Consider the following 23,563-nt stretch of genomic DNA (forward strand, 5'->3'; position numbering starts at 1 on the left):
TGTTGCAACTGTTCAGATCTGATTTGTTTCCTGTGGCGCTCTTTTTTTTTTTAATGACTGCATTGGTTTCTATAGCAACAACATTGTGTTGGTATGCCGACGCTAAAAACAACAACAGCAATACAATTTGCAATACAGCCATTATTACATGACAACATGTAGCTGTCACGTTGGATTATATTGCTTCTTATGGGAAAGTGGCAGAATGTGCTGGAATGTGTGGTTTTATTTCATGCTGCAGTCTCCACCGGTCTCAAAACTCAAAGAGCTGTGTAGACCAGCTGTATACTGTCATTTTCTACTTGACTTGCACTTCTTTCCTTGTTTCTGCAGACGTTCAGCATGTTTTCTACATACGTCAGAGGTGTTCACGTTTTACATGATTTCCAGAAATGTGATTTAAATAAAATTTGAAATCACATATAAATGATAACCAACTTGAAACGGATTTGTAAATTTGTAAAACGGATAGCCATTTGTAGTGGTGCCAAACACTGTAGTGGACATTATCGAGTGCACTCATTCAATCCCATAATGCACCACAATAACAAGTGTACCACCGATGTACACTCAACAGCTAGAGAATACCCATAATGCACTGTGATGCACTGTCATACCGAATGAAGTCTCGCGTCACGCCAGAAGATGGTGCTTGCAGCTGAAACATCCATTCATCCATTAATTTTCCAAACCGCTGGTCCACTGTGAGTACAGCGTAATATCATACAGGTATACATTTCTTTTTAATTATTAAATAGTTTAATGTAATTTTCCATGACAGAGTTCAAGATTAATCTTTTCAACTGGACTGTATTAGTGGATTAATGTAGGGAATAGTGAATGAGGGTATGGAGGCGATTTCAAACATAGCACAGTAGAGTTACTTTCCTGCAGTTTAGTTTGATCTCTAATTAATGCACCTTAATCAACTAGTCAAGGTCTATGTGTAGGGGCAGTTGTGGCCTATTAGTTAGAGAGTCAAACTTGTAACCTGAAGGTTGCAAGTTCAAGTCTCAATACCAGCAGGAAATATAGGTGGGGGGAGTGCATGAACAACACTCTCTTCCATTTTCAATACTAACAACTGAGGTTCCCTTGAGCAAGGCACTGAACACCCACAAATTCCGAGTATGGGTTAACATACTTGGTATATGCATCACTATTACTGTTTAGGCAAGGCAAGGCAAGTTTATTTATATAGCACATTTCATACACAGTGGAATTTAAAGTGCTTTACATAAAAGGAAGTGAAATAGTCATTTAAAATGATAATAATCACAACAATAAAAACAAAATGATATAAAAATTTATTAAAAAATAATTTAAAACAGTTAAGAATAGAAAATGTTTATACATGATGCAATCCGTTCGGACGTAGTACAGTGCTCATTCAACAAATGCACAGCTAAACAGATGAGTTTTGAGTCTGGATTTAAATGTGGCTAATGTTTTAGCACATCTGATCTCTTCTGGAAGCAGGTTTCAACTGCGGGCGGCATAATAGCTAAAAGCGGACTCCTCATGTTTTGTGTGAAGCCTTGGTATTTCTAACTGACTCGATCCTAATGATCTGAGTGGTCTGTTAGGTTTATATTCAGTGAGCATATCTGCAATGTATTTAGGTTCTAGGCCATTGAGTGATTTATAAATGAGTAAAAGTACTTTAAAATCAATCCTAAATGTAACTGGAAGCCATTGTAAGGACCTGAGGACTGGTGTGATATGCTCAGATTTTCTGGTTCTAGTCAGAATCCTGGCAGCAGCGTTCTGGATGAGCTGCAGCTGTCTATTGGTCTTCTTTTGAAGGACACCATTACAATAATCCACCCTGTTGGTGATAAAGGCATGAACAAGTTTCTCCAAGTCTTGACTGGACACAAAACATCTAATTCTTGCAATGTTTTTGAGATGATAGCATGCTGATTTAGTTACTGCTTTGACATGACTACTAAAACTAAGATCTGTCTCCAGAAACACCCCAAGATTTTTGACTTGATTTTTAGTTGATTGACCCCTAGAGTCAAGGTATGCATTCACCTTGAGAACTTCACCTTTGTTTCCAAATGCAATGACTTCAGTTTTCTCCTTGTTTAACTGAAGAAAATTCTGGCACATCCAACTGTTAATTTCAACAATGCATTGGCAGAGGGAGTCAATGGGGCTATAGTCATTTGTAGATAAGGCTAGGTAAATCTGGGTATCATCAGCATAGCTGTGATAGGCAATTTGGTTGTTTCTCATTATTTGACTTAGTGGGAGCATATACAGGCTAAACAGGAGTGGTGCAAGAATTGAGCCTTGTGGGACTCCGCATGTCATGGGCGCCCACTTAGACTTATGCTCTCCTATACTCACATAATAACATCTCCCTTCTAAGTATGACCTCAATGATTTTTTTTCTCGGTTTGAGGTTAAGAACACCATAGCTGCATACATGCAGGAAGAACCTTCCATTCACCAGGCATTGCAGCTGACAGTGGATAGTGTCAAGAGGGTCTTCACTAAGATCAACCCACGGAAGGCTGCTGGGCCTGACCATATCCCAGGTTGTGTGCTAAAATGTTGTGTGGAGCAATTAAAGGATGTATTTTGTGAAATATTTAACATCTCTCTCAGCCAGGCCAGTTTACCCACTTGTCTAAAAAGCTCTATTATTATTCCACTCCCAAAAAAGCCCAATCCATCCTCAATGAACGACTATCGTCCAGTAGCCTTGACCTCTATTGCTATGAAGTGTTTTGAGCTTTTAGTGACGAGTGACATCAGATCTTGTCTTCCAACAAATCTGGACCCGTTTCAGTTTGCATATAGAGCGAACCGCTCTACTGAGGACGCCATCTCCACCTCACACTGACCCACCTGGAAAACAAGAACACCTATGCCAGGATCTTACTAATGGACTTCAGCTCAGCATTTAATACAATCTTGTCTTAACTGGTGGAAAAGTTGTTGCTGCTGGGTCTGGATTCAGGAGTGTGCAGGTGGATTATGAACTTTCTGTCAGAGAGACGACAGACAGTCAGAGTTGGCAGTTTAATCAAATGGGGTCGACAAACGCGGATATGCGTTTTGAGGCAGATTTTCCTGATAAGGCCGAAATGAGCTTGAATTACTCTGCTATTTTTGATCGTAAAGATAAGAGCAATACACCATTCGAATCTGTAAGGGGTCTACTTTTATTTGTATACACTCATAATAACAACTAAACTTTGTGCTTTTGAAGAATAAAGAAAACAAACAGGGTGCGCTCTCTGTCTTCTCCGTCTCTGCGAACTGATTTTTGAAACACGTCACTAAAATGAACTGTAACTCAGCAAATACTTCACACAGAGACATGAGAAACATATCTATAGAAAGCTTGACATGTCTACAGTTAAATGAAGTAAGTCTTACCGAAAACAAATATTCTATTCTGATAAAGTAAACCGTATGAAACCAAGGACATGTCCAGTTTTTCCGCCTGGTCTCATTATCTCTAATTAGGTCACGCCCACGCGCTGCTCGCGCTTTTGTTATTACAAACCTCCACGCGAGCCACGTGGCATGTAAACGCCCACACCACCGTAAACAAAGCAGCAACGCGTTCATCTCGGATACTTTTCAGTTTTGGAAGAACATGCTGTGAGGAATAAGCCCCAGAAGACGCGCTGAGAGGAAAAAGCTTTGTTTACCTCACAAACAGAACGCGAGCGCAGCTGGAGCCGGCAGAGGAGGAGATATTTTATACCGAGTAAGTAATGTTTCTTATTGGCATTCGATAATGTGTTGTTGTGACAAAGTTGAACGCATTTACTAGGTGAACTTTTCCCAAACTATAACTCCAGAATAAAATGTGTGAAATCGAGTGCAACATTTTGAAATATGATAGGCAACCTTTCATTGCATTTAAATGTAGTAATAATATAGTTGCCCCTGATAAGCCTATCAATGTCAGACTGTGTCTCCGCGTCCTGTGTTTTCCCCTCCTCTTGTGACCGTAGTTGGAGTTCCTGTCTGTGGTCTAGTTTTGTCATTATTATTTGATTAGTCCCCAGCCGTGTGTGAACGAGTCGGGAACCAGCCCGTCGCCCGCGGCATTTCCTCCCACGCCGCCGTCCGCGGCCCGCCCTAATCCGCCGCGGCCCGAGTGTATGGCAAGCCCGCCGCCGGCAGAGAATATGGAGTGCCCGCCAGTGCCTGCCCCTCGCAAGTGTTCCCCAGTGTCTCCGCTGGTCCCGTCCAGCCCTCCTGCGTCTCCGCTGGTCCCGTCCAGCACTCCTGCGTCTCCGCTAGTCCCGTCCAGCTCCGCGCTTCCAGAGCGTCCCCAAGAATCGCGCTTCCAGAGCGTCCCCAAGAATCCGCGCTTCCAGAGCGCTCCCAAGAATCCGCGCTTCCAGAGCGCCCCCAAGAGTCCGCGCTTCCAGAGTGCTTCCCAGTGCCTGCGCCACGAAGGCGCCTCCCTGTCTCCGTGCTGCCAGAGCGCATCCAAGAGTCCGCGCTTCCAGAATGCTCCCAAGAGTCCGCGCTGCCAGAGCGCCGCCAAGAGTCCGCGCTGCCCGAGCGCCGCCAATAGTCCGCTATCCCCAATTGCCTGCCCAGTAACATCGTTAATTTCCCCAAGAAAATTAGAGGGGTAGTAGGGCTCCTGCCGTAGAGGCCGAGGTGGGGGCTGGGGCCGAGGTCTCAGAGGCAGACCCGCCATGGCCTCCAGAGTCCCCAGACCCACCATGGCCTCCAGAGTCCCCTGATCCGCCCTGGAGGCCTCCAGAGTGCCCACCCCCCCTCCCCGTTGGATGTTTTACGGCGCGGGACGCGCCTATGGGGAGGGGGGAGTAATGTCAGACTGTGTCTCCGCGTCCTGTGTTTTCCCCTCCTCTTGTGACCGTAGTTGGAGTTCCTGTCTGTGGCCTAGTTTTGTCATTATTAGTTGATTAGTCCCCAGCCATGTGTGATTGTTCCCCACCTGTTTCAGTTCTCCTCGTTTGATTTCCTTGTGTTTATAAGTCATATGTTCCCTGACCTCTGTGTTCTGTCTTAAATTGTCAATGTGTTTGTAGTTCATGTTTTTCCTGAAGCTCTTCTTTAAAGATTGTATTAATTGTTAGATTCCTCGTCTCCTCGTTTCCCTGCTGGACAACACACACGTGACAATCAACATGCTCACTAATTTATTTATTAATTTTAGTGGGGGGGGTGCTTTATTTATTTTGAATAGTAACAATATGTAGGCCTATATATTATAATAAATATAATGTACTGTTTTTGCTGTACTTTGGATCAAATAAATGCAGGCTTGGTGAGCTGAAGACACTTCTTTAAAAAAAAAATATTACAAATCTTACTGTTTAAATAATTTGACTGGTAGTGTATGTATTGTCACCATGTTTGCTTTGTCTTTGTCTGTTCATTGTGTTGCTCACGTCTGTTTTGTGGTTTCTCATGCAGTTTCAGCTGTCTACCGTTTTCCTGGGTTCCAGTTTCCTGCCACTGTTTTGGATATTGCACCCATGATGGCTTGACTCTTCTGTTGTTTATTTGTGTTTGTTCCTAATAAACTGTTTAACTGCACTCCCAAGTGAGTCTCAAGTTATTTTATGTGATAGTTATATGTATACACATTTCTTTTTTCCTCACATTCTTTCTTGTAGCAATTCCCTCTGTCACATACCTGACTCAATGGCTCATTATGGAGCTCATTATGCGGGCCTTTGTCTTCTCAGGTGTGAGTCACAGCATTATCCAGGATAGTTCACGCCCTCTCGCATAGAGCCTTTCCACTCAAAAAGTGACTTAGAAAATTTTAATCAATATATTGTTTTCTCTGAATGAGTGAGTTAGATTATTTTCAGATCATTTTGAAGCAAATATTCTAGGCTACAAGATCCAGTTCTCAAAAGTCTTGTGAACAAATGTTCTGTATGTGTTTTATGGCCTTATTTCAGTTACTTTAAAATTTTAGTTTTTTTCTAACCACGCATAAACGTTGTTTTCTCAAAAACACAATCATGTAGGTACATGCTGCTCACATATTATTGTAGCCCAGTTTGTGCTGAATACAGTGTTTTTAGACTTTAGCCATTAAAATGTTTATAAGCAACTGAAAAAAGCACAAATGTCAGGGCATGTCAAAACTTCTCCGGGGTCCCAAAACACCCTCAGACCCCAGAGGGTTAACATCTAAAACAATAATTGTGAGCACAGGTACACCACAAGGGTGTGTTCTGAGTCCTTTATTGTTCATGCTGCTGACATATGACTGTACTGCCAGTTTTAACAGCAATCATGTCATCAAGTTCGCAGACGATACCACTGTTGTCAGCCTTATTACCAACAATGATAAGAGGTGGAGAAACTCACAGCCTGGTGCACAATGCACAACTTGGCCCTCAACACCAATAAGACAAAGGAAATGGTCATAGACTTCAGGAGGGCTGGCCAACATCACCATCTCCCTTTGACCATAAACAGTTCCTGAGGATCCATCTGACAGACAAGCTGACTACCAGAGACAACACTTCAGCTGTCATCAAGAAGGCCCAACAACGCCTTCACTTTCTTCGCAGGCTGAAGAAGGTGGAACTTCCCATTCCAGCCATGACCCTGTTTTACAGAGGGACAGTAGAGAGTCTGCTGACCTACTGTATCTCGTCCTGGTTCGGCAGCTGTACAGCAGAGGAGAGACACATTCTCAGCCGGATTGTGAGAACAGCGGAGAAAATTATTGGTGTCTCACTGCCACAGCTACAAGACATCTACAACAGAGCGCTGTGTGCAGAGAGCTGGTAGCATCCTGAAGGAATGCACACACTCATTTTATGGATTGTTTTCATTGATGCAGTCAGAAAAAAGATACCGCAGCATAAAAACCAGAACAACTGAGCTGTTGAATAGCTTTCTTCCCACAGCAATTAGGCTGTTAAATCAGAATTTGTGACTTTATTGTGGTTAATTCTTTTTAACACATTTAGAGCATTTTAAATAATTTCACTAGAATATTTATGTTTCAGTATTTTAAATAATTTTAAAGCTGTGGATGTGTGAAACACAATCTCGTTTCTATGTGACACATAGAAATTACAAATAAAGTATCAAATCAAATCAAGTATGACCTGAACCATTTGAGTACCATTCCAGAGAGCCCGACCCAGTTTTCCAGTCTCTCTAGAAGTATGTTATGATCGAAAGTGTCAAACACAGCACTAAGATCTAGTAGTACCAGCACTGATATTTTGCCAGAATCAGAATTGAAGCGAATATCATTTATTATCTTAACCCTCAAAAACCGAGACAGCCGCCCGCGTCTAAAAATAACTATTGTTCTTAAATGTTTAATAACTTTTGAACCGCTAAAAAGGTTAAAGTATTCACCTCCTATCTGAATACTTTAACAGGTGTCGTAAAGCAGAGATTCTCCGCTTTTCTGGGATATCACATTTGTCTCAGTTGGATATTCAGAGGCTCCGTAGCGTCATTACATTTTGACAACATTGACTGGTCAGAAGAAACCAATGCATTTCGTCCCTCTGAGCCAAACAAGAACGATTGTTGACGATTAGCCCCACCCCCGTTCCCAGATTGGATAAAACTGTCACATATTCAACCAATAAACATAAGTTTTGGTCTTTTGAACCATTGTTTCTATGGGAATTTTGAGCAAACACAAAGTGAAAGTAAAGTGTGTCATGCGTGCATGAAAACAAACACAAAATAACACATTTGCATGAAAGCACTCTCTGAAAAAGCCCAGAAAAACACAGAGCACTTTGGCATAAAATAAACCAAAAGCAAGGATGAAAAAGCGGTACATATCGGATAATGCACTGGAATTTAGGTATTCGCATCACAAGGCGATGTCCCGGTAAAATCAATTCTGATGCAGGGTGCAGCCAGCAGATCGATTGGCTATTATTATGTAATAATACTTATATAGTTCATAAAGATAATTTGCACTATTTTTTTTCTATTGCACTCTATATATTTCTCAGCCATTTTGTGTGTAGTTTGTGAATCATTTGCACTGCTTGTATTTTTGTTGCACAAGAAACTTGCTGCACTGTTTGTGTTGTTGTTCATACTCAGATTGAAAATATATTTTTTCTGGAAAAAAAGTTATTTTTTTTTACTATATTTTGTTATTATATAACACGGTTTCCATTTTATTTACTCCCTAAATGTTTTTTTTTGGATACATCTATATTGGTAGTAAAGTAAATAGACCTGTTTTTCACTGAAAAGTGCCTATAACAATATTGTAATAAATGCCTATAACTTGCTCGGGGAATGTTATATGTAGACAAAATTTTATTTGGAAGTGTAAAACACACAGATACAACTTTTTAAAGAAAAAAATCCAAACTTCAGGAGTTTCTGTTTGAGTACACAGTAAAGAAACACCCAATTATTGCTTGTGTTTTTCTTAAAATTCTGGAAATTTCGTTAATTCTTAGAGAAAACAAAGGTTAAATTGGGACTTTAAATTAGCTAGCCTGAAACGTCAAGTTCTCCTGTTTATAATGATATATGGCACTTGATGCTGACTGCTAGAATAGGTCTGAAAAAACAAAGAAAAGTACAGGCATGCCAGGTGCCCCAAAATTGTGCTAGGTCTTTAAGGGATAATAAGCCTCTGTGCTGTGATGCGCTTGGAAACCAGATTGAAAATTGTCCAGGTATCCATTTGAGTTTAAGTAGTTGTTCAGCTGATTAAAAACTACCTTTTCAATAATCTTACCTATGAAAGGAAGATTTGATATTGGTCTATAGTTGCTCAACATTGTGTTATCAAGATTGCACTTTTTCAGAAGGGGCTTAGCAACTGCAGTTTTCAGGGAGTTTGGAAAAGTCCCAGAAAGAAGTGAGGCATTCACCACTTCTAAGAGATCTGCTCCTAAACAGTTAAGCACACTTTTGAAAAAAGATGTGGGAAGTGTGTCAAGATAGCAGGCTGACGATTTAAGGTGCTGTACTATTTCTTCCAAAATTTTGCTATCAACTGCTTCAAAAACAGACATAATCACTTCTTTTTGAAATTGCAGTTGAATCTGTGTGATCTCTGCTAAACTAGAAGATGTGCCAATCTCCTTTCTGATATTATCGATCTTCTCAAAAAAGAAGGAAGCAAACTCATTGCATTTGCTGTCGGAGAGCATTTCACTGGGAATCTGACTTGGGGGGTTTGTCAGTCTCTCCACAGTAGCAAAAAGAGTGCGAGTGTTGTTTAAGTTACTGTTTATAAGGTTTGAGAAGAAGGTCTGTCTAGCTGTGGCTAGTTCCATATTGTAAGCATGAAGGCTGTCTTTATAGATGCTATAGTGAATTTCAAGTTTCATCTTCCGCCACATCCGCTCAGCTTTTCTACATTGTCTTTTCATACTCTGAACTGCTGTTGATTTTCTCCAAGATGATTTTTGTCTGCCATTCTTCTTGCTGACCTTTACCGGAGCAATATCATCAATAACATTCTTAACTTTTGAGTTAAATGAATCCAGGAGAAGATCAACAGAGTCTGCAGAAATACTTGGTTTTAAAGATATAGCCTTCATAAATAGCACACTAGTGTTCTCATTAATGCATCTCTTTCTGACAGAGACAGATCTAGATTCAGTGTTAACAGAGATCAATACATCAAAGAAAATACAGAAGTGATCAGATAGTGCTACATCCTTAATAACAATGGATGAAATGTTTAGACCTCTAATGATGAGTAAATCTAGAGTGTGTCCACGATTGTGTGTGGGTTCATGCACATGCTGGATCAGATCAAAAGTGTTTAAAACAGTAATAATTTCTTTTGCAGTTTTGATTTCTGCATTATCTATGTGAATATTAAAATCCCCTGCAGTAGTAAAACAGTCAAACTCTGAGGAAATCATTGATAACAGTTCTGTAAACTCTTCAACAAAGGCTGGAGAGTATTTTGGAGGCCTGTAAATAATGATAAACAAAATGCGTGGAGCACCTTTCAGCACAATAAAAATGACTGTTTACTATAATAACAATCATGTGTGTTGAAACTAAAGTCTACAGGAGCTTTACAGACTTGCAGACACACCTGTTTCACACACATAACTCAAACACAGAACCAGGAAACAGGAAACAGGAAACACGTGAGTTCAGGGAAAAAGAAACTGAAGTGTGGTTGAGCTTTTGTGTGTTTGTGTCTCTGTATTAAAGCAGTAAAATGGCAGGAGCCAGAGTTTTTCAGGACGAGTTCATGTGTCCAGTGTGTCTGGATCTCCTGAAGGATCCAGTGACAATCCAGTGTGGACACAGTTACTGTAAGAGCTGTATTACAGACTGCTGGGATCGGGAGGATCAGATGAGAGTCTACAGCTGCCCTCAGTGCAGACAGACCTTCAGTCCAAGACCTGCTTTAGCTAGAAACACCATGCTGGCTGAAGTGGTGGAGAAACTAAAGAAGAGGAAACGTCCTGCTGACTGTGATGCTGGAGCTGAAGATGTGCAGTGTGACGTCTGTACTGGAAGAAAATACAAAGCCGTCAAGTGCTGTCTGATGTGTCTGGAATCTTACTGTCAAACTCATTTTGACCGTCATGAGGAGTTTCATTCACGTAAGCCACACAAAGTGACTGATGCCACTGGACGACTGCAGGAGATGATCTGCCAGAAACATGAGAAGCTCCTTGAGGTTTTCTGTCGCACTGATCAGAAATGTATATGTGTGCTGTGTACGACGGATGATCATAAAAACCACGACACTGTATCAGCTGCAGCACAGAGGACAGAGAAACAGGTATTTCAAACTAGACACTGATGAAATATTGCTGACACTCGTTTCATATGTACTTATATCGGCACACATATTAACAGCTTACAGTATTCACACTGCACACGACAGCAGAAATGCACAGCAGCTGAGATTCACTGTTTGCTGAAAATGCACTGGAAAACTTTTATCAACACAATATTTCATAAAAAAGACCTTGATTAAACAACATAAAATAATGGAGTGAACTATTCACCTGTTTTCTGACAAAATATATACTTTCATCAGTCAAAATATAAGCTCCTGTACACAGCAGAAACACAGTCAATGTGAAACTCTAAGTCTGTGTCAGTTTCACTTTTATAATACTAACGCTTACAGTGTTAAACAGGTTTTAATCTTTATTCTAATTCATGCATGATGGTGGTAAATGTCTAATCATCCATTTTGGAGTTTGAACCTACAGCCATTAGTTATCAGCTCCACTTTTACTTTGGGGTGTAACGGTATGCGTATCGTGTATTCACGGGCAGTTCCAAATGGAAGTGATCATCCCTATCCTCTTGGAGTGGGGACTTTGGAGTGAGCAGAGCACGTGCGTGTCATTATGTAGTCGCTTGGAATGCACTTGGTGAAGGGAGCATAATTTCCTCATTATCTTCAGCTGGGATGTTCCCGTGACAATGCAGCACGGTGTGCTTCAGCAGATTCGCTTACAGACAACCGAATAAAAAAAGAAATACATTTTACATTTTAAAAAGTTTTATATATATTATTTTGGTTTCACTCTATTTTAATGGTCCCTTTGACTGGTAGGGTTAGGGTTAGGGTTAGATTAAGTTGACACGTTCTTGCAAAGTTACCTATAGTCAGCAGAATATCTGTTGGGAGACCAACACAATAAGGAGTTAGTAGATATGAAGCAGACAGTCTACTAATACTCTTATGAGAGTTTGACATATAGTTGCAACATTACTTAGTGTCAACAGAATGTTCAAAAGGGACCATCAAAATAAAGTTACCATTATTTTTTATATATTATATAGCATATTTTAAAAACTTTTTAAAATATAAAATGTATGTTTATTTTCAACAGTTATGCTAACAACAATAAAAAGACTATTGACATTTAAACAGCGACATCTGCTGAAGCACACCGTGCTGCATTGTCACGGGAACATCCCAGCTGAAGATAATGAGGAAATTACGCTCCCTTCACCAAGTGCATTCCAAGCGACTATATAATGACACGCACGTGCTCTGCTCACTCCAAGAGGATAGGGATGATCACTTCCATTTGGAACTGCCCGTGAATACACGATACGCATACCGTTACACCCCTACTTTTACTGGATACATCTGATCACATGATGATTTAGTGCCAGTAGTTTTCTGTGACATTCACTATCATCTGTTTGTCCTGCAGAATCAGCTGAAGGAGACGCAGAAGACGCTCCAGCAGAGAATCCAGCAGAGAGAGAAAGATCTCCAGCAGCTGAGAGAGGCTGTGGAGTCTCAGAAGGTGAGTCTGGAGAAGAAGAGAAGTTTGTCTCAGTCTCAGTTCAGACTCACTGAAGCCTGAATCACTGTGTGTCCTAACAGCGCTCTGCACAGACAGCAGTGGAGGACAGTGAGAGGATCTTTACTGAGCTCATCCGCTCCATTGAGAGAAGCCGCTCTGAGCTGATACGGCTGATCAGAGATCAGGAAAAGCAAGCAGTGAGTCGAGCTGAAGGACGACTGGAGCGACTGGAGCAGGAGATCAATGATCTGAGGAGGAGAGATGCTGAGCTGGAGCAGCTTTCACACACACAGGATCACATCCAGTTCCTGCAGGTAACACAGATCTAGAAGAACAGGGTCATAGTGGACTTGAGCAGATCCTGCTGTGACACGAGACTCACAGAGAAACATTTCATGAGTGTCTTATTATATAATCATCAGTCAGACTCTCATCTAATCATCTTCTTTTGAAAGAGACGCCGCTTACAAATGGCTTTGGAAATTGTTTACAAATTCAGCTCTGGAAATCTCTTAGGAATCATTTCTCTCAGCTCTTTCTTCTGTAAAATATACACCAATCAGGCATAACATTATGACCACCTTCATAATACTGTGTTGTTTCCGCTGTTGTTGCCAAAACAGCCCTGACCCATTGAGGCATGGACTCCTCTAGACCCCTGAAGGTATGCTATGGTATCTGACACCAAGATGTTACCAGCAGATCATAAGTCTTGTAAGTTGCGAGGTGGGGCCTCCATGGATTGGACTTGTTTGTTCAGATGTGGGGCAGTCGTGACCTGATGGTTAGAGAGTCGGAATTGTAACCCGATGGTTGCAGGTTCGAGTCTCAGTTCTTACAGAGATTGTAGGTGGAAGGAGTGAATAACCAGCGCATTCTTCCACCTGGCACAGAACCCCCAACTGCTTCCTGGGCACTGCAGCAATATGGCTGCCCACTGCTCCAGGTGTGTGTTCACTACTGTGTGTGTGCACTTGGATAGGTTAAATGCAGAGCACAAAGTCCAAGTACGTGTTACCATACTTGGCCACACCTCACTTCACTTTTCACTTTCCACTTTCAGATGCTCAATTAGATTGAGATTTGGGGAATTTGAAGGCCAGGTCAACACCTAAAACTCATTGTCTTCCTCAAACTATTCCTGAACCATTTTGCTTTGTGTCAGGGCATATTATCCTGCTGAAAGAGGACAGGCACCAGGGAATACCGCTTCCATGAAAGGGAAACCTAAAGGTTGCGTGTTTGAGTCTCAGGTCCGGCAGGAATTGTAGGTGGGGGGAGTGAATGTACAGTGCTCTCAGGACCCAAGGTTTCCCAGAAGAACATTGCCCAAAGCATCACACTGCCTCCGCTGGCTTTCCTTCTTCCCATAGTGCATCCTGGTTCCATTTGTTCCCCAGGTAAGTGATGCACATGCAGCAATCCACGTGATGTAAAAGAAAACGTCATTCATCAGACCAGGTCACCTTCTTCCTTTGCTCCGTGGTCCAGTTCTCACTTGGCCACTGTTGGTGCTTTCGTCAGCATGGTAACCCTGACTGGTCTGCGGCTATGCAGCCCCATACGCATCAAACTGTGATACACTATGTATTCTGACACCTTTCCATCAGAACCAGCATTAACTTCTTGAGCAATCTGAGCTACAGTAGATCGTCCAGCCTTCGCTTCCCACATGCATCAGTGAGCCCATGACCCTGTCACCAGTTCACCACTTTGGACCACTTGGACCACTTTTGATAGATACTGACCACTGGAGACCGGGATCACCACACAAGACCTGAAGTTTTGGAGGTGCTCTGACCCAGTCGTCTGGCCATCACAATTTGGCCCTTGTCAAACTCACTCAAATCCTTACGCTTGCCCATTTTTTCTGCTTCTAACACATCAACTTTGAGGAAATTTTTTTCACTTTCTGCCTTATATATCCCATCCACTAACAGGTGCCACAATGAAGAGATAATCAGTGTTAGTCACTTCACCTGTTAGTGGTGTAATGTTATGCCTGATTGGTGTATTATTTTTTTCTTTTAAAGTTATATTTTCTGGCTTTTTATGGACAGGACAGTAGAGAGATGACAGGAAAGCATTGGGAAGAGAGAAGGGAGTTGGATCAGCAAAGGACCTCGAGACAGGAATCGAAATCGGGTTAATGTGAGCACAACTGCGCTATATTTCGGCGCACTAACCATGAGGCTATCGGCACCGACCTGATTGGTGTGTTTAACAAACACCACTAGCACCACCAAAAGTTCAAAACTTCACTAACATTTCAACTTCTGAGTTATTACGTTATGGTTAAATCAGTGAACTTGATTAGTACTGATTCTGAATAACATTTATCAAAATTGGATCAGGTTATCCTCATAACCTGATACCCCTGATCAAATTTGACCATGAAGAACCAAAAAACGGCTTTCACAAAAATTGTGGCAATATTTACAGCATTTTTTGGGCCAGCTTTACTAACAGCTTGTCTTAAACTATTTTGCGCTTGAAATGGCTTCAATTATTGTTGCTAGGAGAGACACCGCAGAGAACAGAGAGTGCGTGGTAGAAGGGAGAGGATTTTTTTCCACACATTAATTTATTTTGAATGCCAGAAGAACACATTTCGTTTGCATATCATATCATTTGCCAAGCCATGTTATTTTTAATTTGCTTCAGGAAATAAAAGACGACTTGGAACCCTCAACTAGGAGTCACACAATACCAGGTCTATCAAAACTTCTAGCAAACCTTAATTTTTTGGCCTCTGGTTCTCAACATACTGTGGCTTATTTATTTCTTTATTCTTTATTTGCGACTATGCTAATTTGCGCAGCATTTGGTATATTGCGTTGGTTGAAATGTAAATTAAATGTTGCATCTGTGTTCTTTAATTTGCGCACTGTTAGTAAATCACCCGCAGAAATTTTCCCTTCCATTGGCAAAATTCCCGTTTTGGAATTGCACTCGTGCTAATTTTCCCTGTTTAGTAAAACTAGCCGTAAGTGTGTTGTTTTACAGTGAAAACCCAGCAATAATCAATATGTATTTATGTAATTAGTGTCAGTGACAATAAGAAAACAATTACCTGTAAATTTGTTTATGCATAATTACTGAAACTGTTTCTGACAATGATTAGATCAGCATAGAAATACTCATAATCAGGGCCTAAAATTAACACTCGCCAAGTGCCAAATGCGAGTAAAAATCGTTGGCGGGTATATGTAACAGTGTCAGTCGCCAGTTGGCGGGTAAAACAACAATGCAATGTAGTGGGAACAACAGCCAGTTTTAAAAAGGATTCGCTGTTTCTGACGTAAGCAAATAACATAATATTTTCCAAAGACAAGATCCTCGTGATTAGCTGTTCTGTCATAAGCAACAACAGCGAATCAAATAATAGGATACAAACGGGCTGATAAGGTCAGAGCAGTGTGATGGCCAGCTTGTCCCTAGACACGGTTCAGATAACTTTTACCTGAGAAGATATTGCTCATTTCAGAAGATTAACTTTTCCCTTCTTTATTCTTCATAACCCGAGAACGTGGCGACACATACCTGGGCTTACGGTGCAGTGAAGTTTGAAAGGTTGCTCGTTCGGCTGAACACATACGCTGAGCCGCTTCAGACAGCGCACCAGTAGCGCTTCAACGGACAAAACACACACAATTATGTCAAAATATGCGGTTACCTCGTAAACGTAGTCTTAAATGAGTTATAAAGTCTTAAATGACCGTAAAGAGTTTGGAGAAGATATGTGTCAGATCCATGTCATGTGCATCATTTTAAAGACACAGCGCTGCTTTTAAAGTAAAACCTGCTGAAGTCTGTCAGTGATGTAACTCAAAGAACAAAAGAAAAAGAGAAATCACTCGACTGCTCTAGTCGCTGATTAATAAAGATTAATCTGTATAGTTTATGCATACAATTTAGAGTTTATTTGAAGATTGTTTTAAAAGCACTTAAAAATAATGGCATTCAATTATACTGTAATGTTGAATGGCTATAATTAATAGGGAAAATTGAGGGAAAATGCATTTAATAGAGACACCAGTAGCAGTATTGGTATCATAATAGGCTACTTAGCAAAAAGATGCCATTGAAAACATATTTAAAATATACTATCTTTATGTTGTTTCTACATTAATTTGGATGTTCAATGTGAAATTATGACAAGATAAATATGTGATTAATCATGATTAATTACAAACAAAATGACAGAATGTATTGAAAGTATTGTGTATTAAAGAATGACAGAAAGTATTAATGTTAACCTTTTATAAATTTTAGATTTCAATTTAATTTCTAATTTTATAGGTCCCCCCCCAGAAAGAGATCGGGACAGCCCCCTTCAAATTTTCAGTTCGATAATCCAGCCCTCAAATGAAGCTAACTAAATAGCCCTGCTCTAATCTGTTAGCATGGGTGTGGAAAAAATACGCACCACATACGCACTGCAAACTGAGTAGCCTATGTGTAAAACATGCGTAACACGATGGCCTGCTCCGTTTGCCGAAAACATGTAAAGGACAAGAATCTCAACGTTTTTTAGGCACAAAAAAAAAGAAGAAGATAAATCTGTTTGTTGGTTTTTTTTTTTCTTCTAAGTATAGTACAGGTCAAATTAAAAACATTGTAAATATGTTTATTCATTGTAGTAGTAATGACTGCCTGTTTTTGCAAAAAGAGTTTCATGGCCGGTAAAAAAAATTTTTGGCCAGTAAATTTGATCACGTCACCGGCCATTGGCAGGTGTGACAAAAAGTTAGTTTTAGGCCCCGCTCATAATTCTGCTTTGCTGAAAAAAAAAAACAGAATTGAGTTTGACACAATAGTTTGTAATAGTAACCTTTATGTAAAAGTAGCCTTCATTAAAGCTCTAGCCTAGAAACACAATCTAGTTCACTTCGTCCCACGTGCTGAACACAGAAATATAAACATGATGTTTGAATGCTTGTGCAGCCGCATCTCTCTTGTTTCAGAAACTAACTGGTTGAAAAGACTAGAGGTCGAGTTGATTGGTGGAACTATCGGTTATCGGCAAAAATCCATGCCGACAGTTTTCCGGGATACATCCATTGCTGTAGCAGCTGAGAAGGGTCGAGTGCCGTTATACAGTACGAGAACGGCCTCTAGAGTTAGAAATGTCTGACAGCACGTGTTGTTTGTTTTGACACGTGACACTGCGCGCTGCACAGAGCGGGAAACTTCAAACGTGCATTTAAATGTAGCTGACAGAAAATCCTGCCGTGGAACAGAATGCCATCCACATAGTTTTCCATTCATTTACATTATATTTGTCCCAAATCGTTGTTAATGTACATAATACCTTCACCTTAGTCTATAAATTATGTATTGTGCATTTTTCAGCAAAACGTTTGTCTTTCTGTGGCTCTAATAAAGTCTGTATGCTTCATATAGATAGTTGTAATATAGATTGCGCTTTCTTTTTCCGTTTGCTCTGGGGTTTTTTTGTTTTTTTAAACACCGAACTTCAAACTCATTTATGTCACATTGTTCATTCTTGAAGCAAACTTAAGTCCGTTTGGTGATTAAATAAACAGTTTTAGATCACTGCTTGAATTGAACGTGACACGTCTGGTGTTTGTGACACCTGATATTGTGAGTTCTCCTAGACCAGTGGTTCCCAAAGTAGGATCGCGACCCCCTGGGGGGTCGTGAGACAGTGTGGGGGGGGTCGTGCTATGATTTCCAGAAATCAAAAAAAAAAATGCAACTATTACAAATAACATTTTATCCATAACTAACAAAAGATAAAAAATAGTAGTTAATATTTACATTAAAAAACATGCAAATAAAAAAGCCATCAGCCTTTCGATTTTCTTTCTGTTCGATCGCGACCCCTGAGGTGATTACGACAGATTAACGACACAGCAATAGCGTCAGTTGCAGCAGATCAATTTACAGCACCACGTTAAACATTCTGATATGTGCACGTAGATAATTTTTTTCGCTTTAGGCTTAGGATATTATTTTTGTTGAAATGAAACGTTGGTTAATATCAACCAATGACAAAGCAGGGAGACCAGCAGAGAGGCCAGCGGAGGAACGCGGAGAAGCACCACCGTCAGAAAGGCCATCAACGTCAGGTACGGAAAGAGACCGGCGTTTGCATAAAGAGGACATCCATAAGCAGTCGGATCAGCCTTACTCAAAATGTCGAAAGTATCGAGAGGAATTTATCCAGTATGGATTCACATGCGTCATCGTCAGCAGTACAACATCCCCAATGTGTTGTGTGCACTGAGGTGCTTGCACATGAAAGCCTAAAGCCTGTAAAAATGCTACGACACTTGAAAACCAAGCACCCCTCTCTTGCTGCTAAACCAATAGATTTTTTCCGGCGAAAGGAGCGAGAGTTACAAGGCCAAAAGAAAGTCCTAACTAAACAAACAACAATCCCCGCCAAAGCTCAACAGGCATCATATGAGGTGGCATATTTAATTGCACAGGCAAAAAAGCCACATACGATCGGGAAACCCTCATTAAACCCGCTGCTATAGCTATAAGTCGGGCTATGCATGGGGATAAACTGGCCCGTGAGCTACAATCAGTGCCGCTGTCTAACGGAACTGTTGCCCGGCGCATCTCCGACATGGCCCAGGACATAAAGTGTCAGCTGGTGGACAGAGTGAAGAAAGGGAAATATGCTTTACAGTTAGACGAATCCACAGATGTATCAAATTCTGCCCAGCTGCTTGTATTCGTCAGATACAGTTTTGACAGAAAACTTAACGAGGACATTCTGTTTTGCACGCCACTGGAGGGAACGTGCACAGGCGAGGACATTTTCACAAAACTTGACAACAAACTAAAAGAAGATGGACTGTCTTGGAGCAAGTGCATCGGTGTGTGTACAGATGGTGCTGGAGCGATGCTGGGGAAAAAGAAAGGTCTTAAAGCAAGAGTCTTAAAAGTGGCGCCTCACGTAAAATTCACGCATTGTATTATACACAGAGAAGCTCTTGCGAGCAAAACACTTGACCCAGAACTTAAACGTGTTCTTGAGACTTCGATAAAAATGGTCAACTATATAAAAGCGCGTCCACTCAATATCAGACTGTTTGCCACTCTCTGTAACGAACTGGGATCGGAGCATGAGTGCTTGCTGTTCCATACAGAAGTCAGGTGGCTTTCGCGAGGAAATGTGCTCAGCCACCTGTTTGAGCTGCGGGACGAAGTGCGCTTATTTCTTATGGACCATGGGTCCCAGCTCGCTGACCACCTCAGTGATCCTGACTGGCTAACAAGGCTAGCGTATTTGGCTTGCATATTTGAAAAACTGAATGGACTTAATATGTCATTGCAAGGTGAAAACACAAATATCATGTCGCTGAATGACAAAATCCACGCATTCAAGAGAAAACTTGAGCGCTGGACTGAGCGAGTTGAAATGGGTAGGATTGATATGTTTTCTGAGCTGGACGAATTCATGGAGGAAAACGAACTGAGTGTTAACATAGTGAAGAAGTCTATCACTACCCACCTTCAAGCTCTCCTGGAACACTTTAACAGGTATTTCCCAGAGGAAACAGCTCCAGAACAATACGACTGGATAAGATCACCATTCACTGTAACGAGGGCAAATCATCTGACATCTGACCTGGAGGACGCATTGGTTGAACTGTCAAGCGACCGAACCTTGAAGACAGTGTTTAATTCCAAGACGCTGGCTGAGTTTTGGATTTCAGTCGAGAGGAAATACCAACAGCTATCCAAGGCTGCTATGGATGTACTGATGCCGTTTTGCACTACCTACTTGTGCGAAAAGACTTTTTCGACACTCACGTACATTAAAAATAAATACAGGTCGCGACTGAACGTGGAGGATGATCTCCGAGTGGCGGTCTCCAAAATTAAACCAAGAGTGGACTTGCTGTGCTCCAAGCATTGTGCCCACCCATCTCATTAGGTGAGGTTAATGTTGAAATTAAACGAATTAGTAAATTACTATAAAAAAATTATATGGTTGTTAGACCGTTGTGTTTTTTTGTGTTGTCATTAGGCTATGCGCATGTTTGGATAGGCCTATTGGTGCATGTGCGCCGTTGCACGCAACGTTTGTATATTTTATCCACCTCCGAGGATAGTGGGGGTCGCGAGTCACTGGCACCGTTATTTTGGGGGTCGTGGGCTGAAAAGTTTGGGAACCCCTGTCCTAGACGCAGCGCTGCGCTTTTAAACAGTATGTGACTAACATTTTTTTTTTTTCATACAGTGTTCTAAAATAGAAGCAAATAAAATGTGAGAGTACACATACAATATCATTAACCTATGTATGGAATTTTAATGCTATGGCCTTGTGTAGATATTTAAAAATGGCCAACTTTAAGCATGACTGTGAAATGGTAACACTTAACAATAAGAGTCTGTTTGTAACATTAATGAAAGCTGTAGAAGTATTGTTCCTTGTTAGAGTGTGTTTATTTCAACATTTACTATCACTAATAGGCTACATTTCGAATTTTAAAGTTTCTTCTTTTAACATTAGTAAACTATGAAATAACTTCAGTGTCTGTTCAGTATCCATTTTAAAAACTATCAGTTGATTAATAGGTATCGGCCAGAGTGGTCCAACCTAGCTATCGGTATGAAAAAAAAAGACAATAGACATGTAGGTCATGAATGAATGATTGGAATCACTTGGAAATTGCATATAATTTTAGTTTAAGTGGCAAATACTAGAATCTGTGGCTGTAATGTGATGTGAGAAGTGAATATGAGAATGAATATGAGAAAAATGTAGCTGATGCTGTGAAAGTGCTGGATTGAGGTGAGTTACTAAAGATCAGTCAAATCTGATGTTGGAGCAGGTTATTGGGTGAAGTGTGAAGCTGATGAGTTTTGATTTCTGTTTTATGTAGAGTTTCCAGTCTCTCACAGCACCTCCTGAAACTACAGACATAAATGACGATCCCTTCATCTCTCTCTTCTCTTCTGATGATCTGAGAGAATCTGTCCATCAGCTGACAGACAAACTGAAGGATTTCTGCAAAGAGAAGCTCAAGAAGATCTCAGACAGAGGTAAAGTCCTGCAGATTCATCTGCTCTCAGAAACCAGTCCATCATCATCTCATATCATGGAGAACATCATATTAGAAATGTCTTAGGAATGGATGCAGGATCATGAGAATCACACTGTTCATGTCTGTTGATTTCCACAGTCAGAGTCACCAACATTGTTTTCTGGACCAAGAACGACTTCCTACAATGTAAGTCAGTAAGAAAACAAGCAGAAAAACTCACTGAGTGTGTTCATGTTCTTGTAGAAGGTGAAAGAAGAGTTTGATAATTGATGATGTAAATGATGATTTGCACAGATATCTGGTCATCTGTACTGAGACACTGATGATACACTGAACATGAAGAGTTCAGCTACATGAAAAGTAGGGCTTGGAAAATAAATCAATGCATTGCGAATCAAGTAATTATTCTGTATCAATTCTGCGATTCTCAGAATGCAATCCGATTCTCTCTTGAATCGATTCTGAGCTTAGTTTTTAACAGCAGATGACACAGCATGCTTTAGAAACAGCCGTACTCTGCTTGCATCCAGTTCCTTACACACATCACTTGAACAAATTAATCATTCATTCAGTTTGAAAAGGTTGAAGCAAATTACAAGATGGTCATACTGGGCTGTGTTTACATTAATCTCATGTCATAAAAGCATAAAAGCCAAGGTGCAAGTACATTTAACCACTTACATGACTCAGCCGAATGCACAAATGCTCTTCTTCGTGAGCATTTGAGTGTGCAGTTAAAAACAAGCCTAGAGCACCATCTGCTGTTAAAAACTAAGCTCAGAATCGATTCCAGACAGAATTGCGATGCATCGATTTATTTTCCCAGCCATAATGAAAAGATCAAACAGATTCATAATTCCTGATTCTGATGTGTTTTATCTCCATCAGATTCCCATCAGTTTACTCTGGATCTGAACACAGTGAATAAACGCCTCCATCTGTCTGAGAACAACGCAGTGATTACTGGCACTAACAGAGATCAGCCATATCCTGATCATCCAGACAGATTTGATGTGTATCAGGTGTTGTGTAGAGAGAGTGTGTGTGGACGCTGTTACTGGGAGCTGGAGTGCAGTGGAGATAATGGTGTGTATATATCAGTGTCATATAAGAGCATCAGCAGGAAGGGACGGGGTAATGAGTGTATGTTTGGATATAATAATCAGTCCTGGAGTTTGTTCTGCTCTCCCTCCAGATACTCATTCATACATAATAATATATGGACTCGTCTCCCTGTAAAGTCCATCATCAGCAGTAGAATAGGAGTGTTTGTGGATCACAGTGCAGGAACTCTGTCCTTCTACAGCATCTCTGATACAATGAGACTCATCCACACAGTCCAGACCACATTCACTCAGCCGCTCTATCCTGGGTTTATTGTTGGTTCTGGATCATCAGTGAAACTGTGTTGATGAATCAGAATAGACTGATGACAGATTCTTCCCATAATGTTTTGAGCTGTATGATGAATCAATAACAGTGAGATGTTATAAGCTGTGTCTCATTTAGATGGTTGCATCCTCTGTAGGATGCATAACGTATACGAAGTGCCCTCAACCTAGAATAAAATGAAACGGCCTTCGTAGGACGGGCGGAAAAGGAAACAGGAAGTATCACGTTGATTTGCAAACACATTTAGATCATTGTTGCGCTCTCACACCACTTAAATGAAGGAAAATTAATTCTAAATTTGGAAAGTAATTTGAAAAAAAAAGCTTTTACTTGTTCTATTTTGCTCAATGTTTGAGGAGCTGCAGCATACGTACAACAGACATCTGTTACAGAAAAAAAGGAGGAGGATATTAAGAGCAAATTTTATCCGTTTTTACTGGAGGCAATTTAAGTTAAGTTGAAAACACCATATCTGCACTTGTGTGAATATTTGCTGGCGCCGGCATTTTTCAAATTTAGGACAGTTGTTTATGGTGACGCAAAGAATTGTGGGTTATCTGTAGCAGCGAAGGATACACCTGATGCATCCTCCGAATTCCTGTGAAAGAAGGTCGCATTCGGAGTGTCCTGCTTGCTTTTCTGAAATAAGACAGCCTCGATGACGTATGCACCCTTCGAATGAGACCTCCGGAGGACGCAGCCTTCTAAATGAGACAAAGCTATAGAGTATCTTCTTTTCTCTTCATGACATTAATACTGCCGCTGAACTTGTCAGTGAAATAACATGTCAGAATAAATGTGTGAAATAAATCCTCATATAGACAGGAAGATCAGTGTGTGAGTCCTGTTGAGAGACAATGTATTTTTGTGCTTTTCTCAATCTCTGTTTGTTTATGGAAATAAGTCATTTAG

At 40.7% G+C, this 23,563-nt stretch overlaps 2 protein-coding genes across 8 annotated transcripts in view; one reads left to right on the forward strand and one right to left on the reverse strand.

Annotated features, from left to right (window-relative positions):
- Window positions 1-23,563, reverse strand: part of LOC131521347 (tetratricopeptide repeat protein 24) — an 87,263-nt gene that overhangs the window by 21,775 nt on the left and 41,925 nt on the right. The window lies entirely within an intron of this gene.
- LOC131521354 (zinc finger BED domain-containing protein 5-like) lies at window positions 10,092-22,686 on the forward strand. 4 transcript variants are annotated; one of them, XM_058745978.1, is made up of 6 exons: window positions 10,092-10,732; window positions 12,132-12,227; window positions 12,308-12,541; window positions 21,098-21,257; window positions 21,398-21,445; window positions 22,148-22,686. In XM_058745978.1, the coding sequence occupies exons 1-6, from the start codon at window positions 10,160-10,162 to the stop codon at window positions 22,669-22,671; spliced, it is 1,635 nt and encodes a 544-aa protein (XP_058601961.1). In that variant the 5' UTR covers window positions 10,092-10,159; the 3' UTR covers window positions 22,672-22,686. The 4 variants fall into 4 exon arrangements, 3 of the variants coding, with proteins under 3 accessions (XP_058601961.1, XP_058601962.1, XP_058601963.1); XM_058745979.1 differs by lacking the exon at window positions 12,308-12,541 and having other exon boundaries at window positions 10,093-10,732; XR_009266270.1 differs by lacking the exons at window positions 10,092-10,732; window positions 12,132-12,227; window positions 12,308-12,541; window positions 21,398-21,445; window positions 22,148-22,686 and adding exons at window positions 15,864-20,145; window positions 20,239-20,418 and having other exon boundaries at window positions 21,098-21,235.

The sequence above is a fragment of the Onychostoma macrolepis genome, chromosome 16 (assembly GCF_012432095.1).
Source record: "Onychostoma macrolepis isolate SWU-2019 chromosome 16, ASM1243209v1, whole genome shotgun sequence".
NCBI lineage: Eukaryota > Metazoa > Chordata > Actinopteri > Cypriniformes > Cyprinidae > Onychostoma > Onychostoma macrolepis.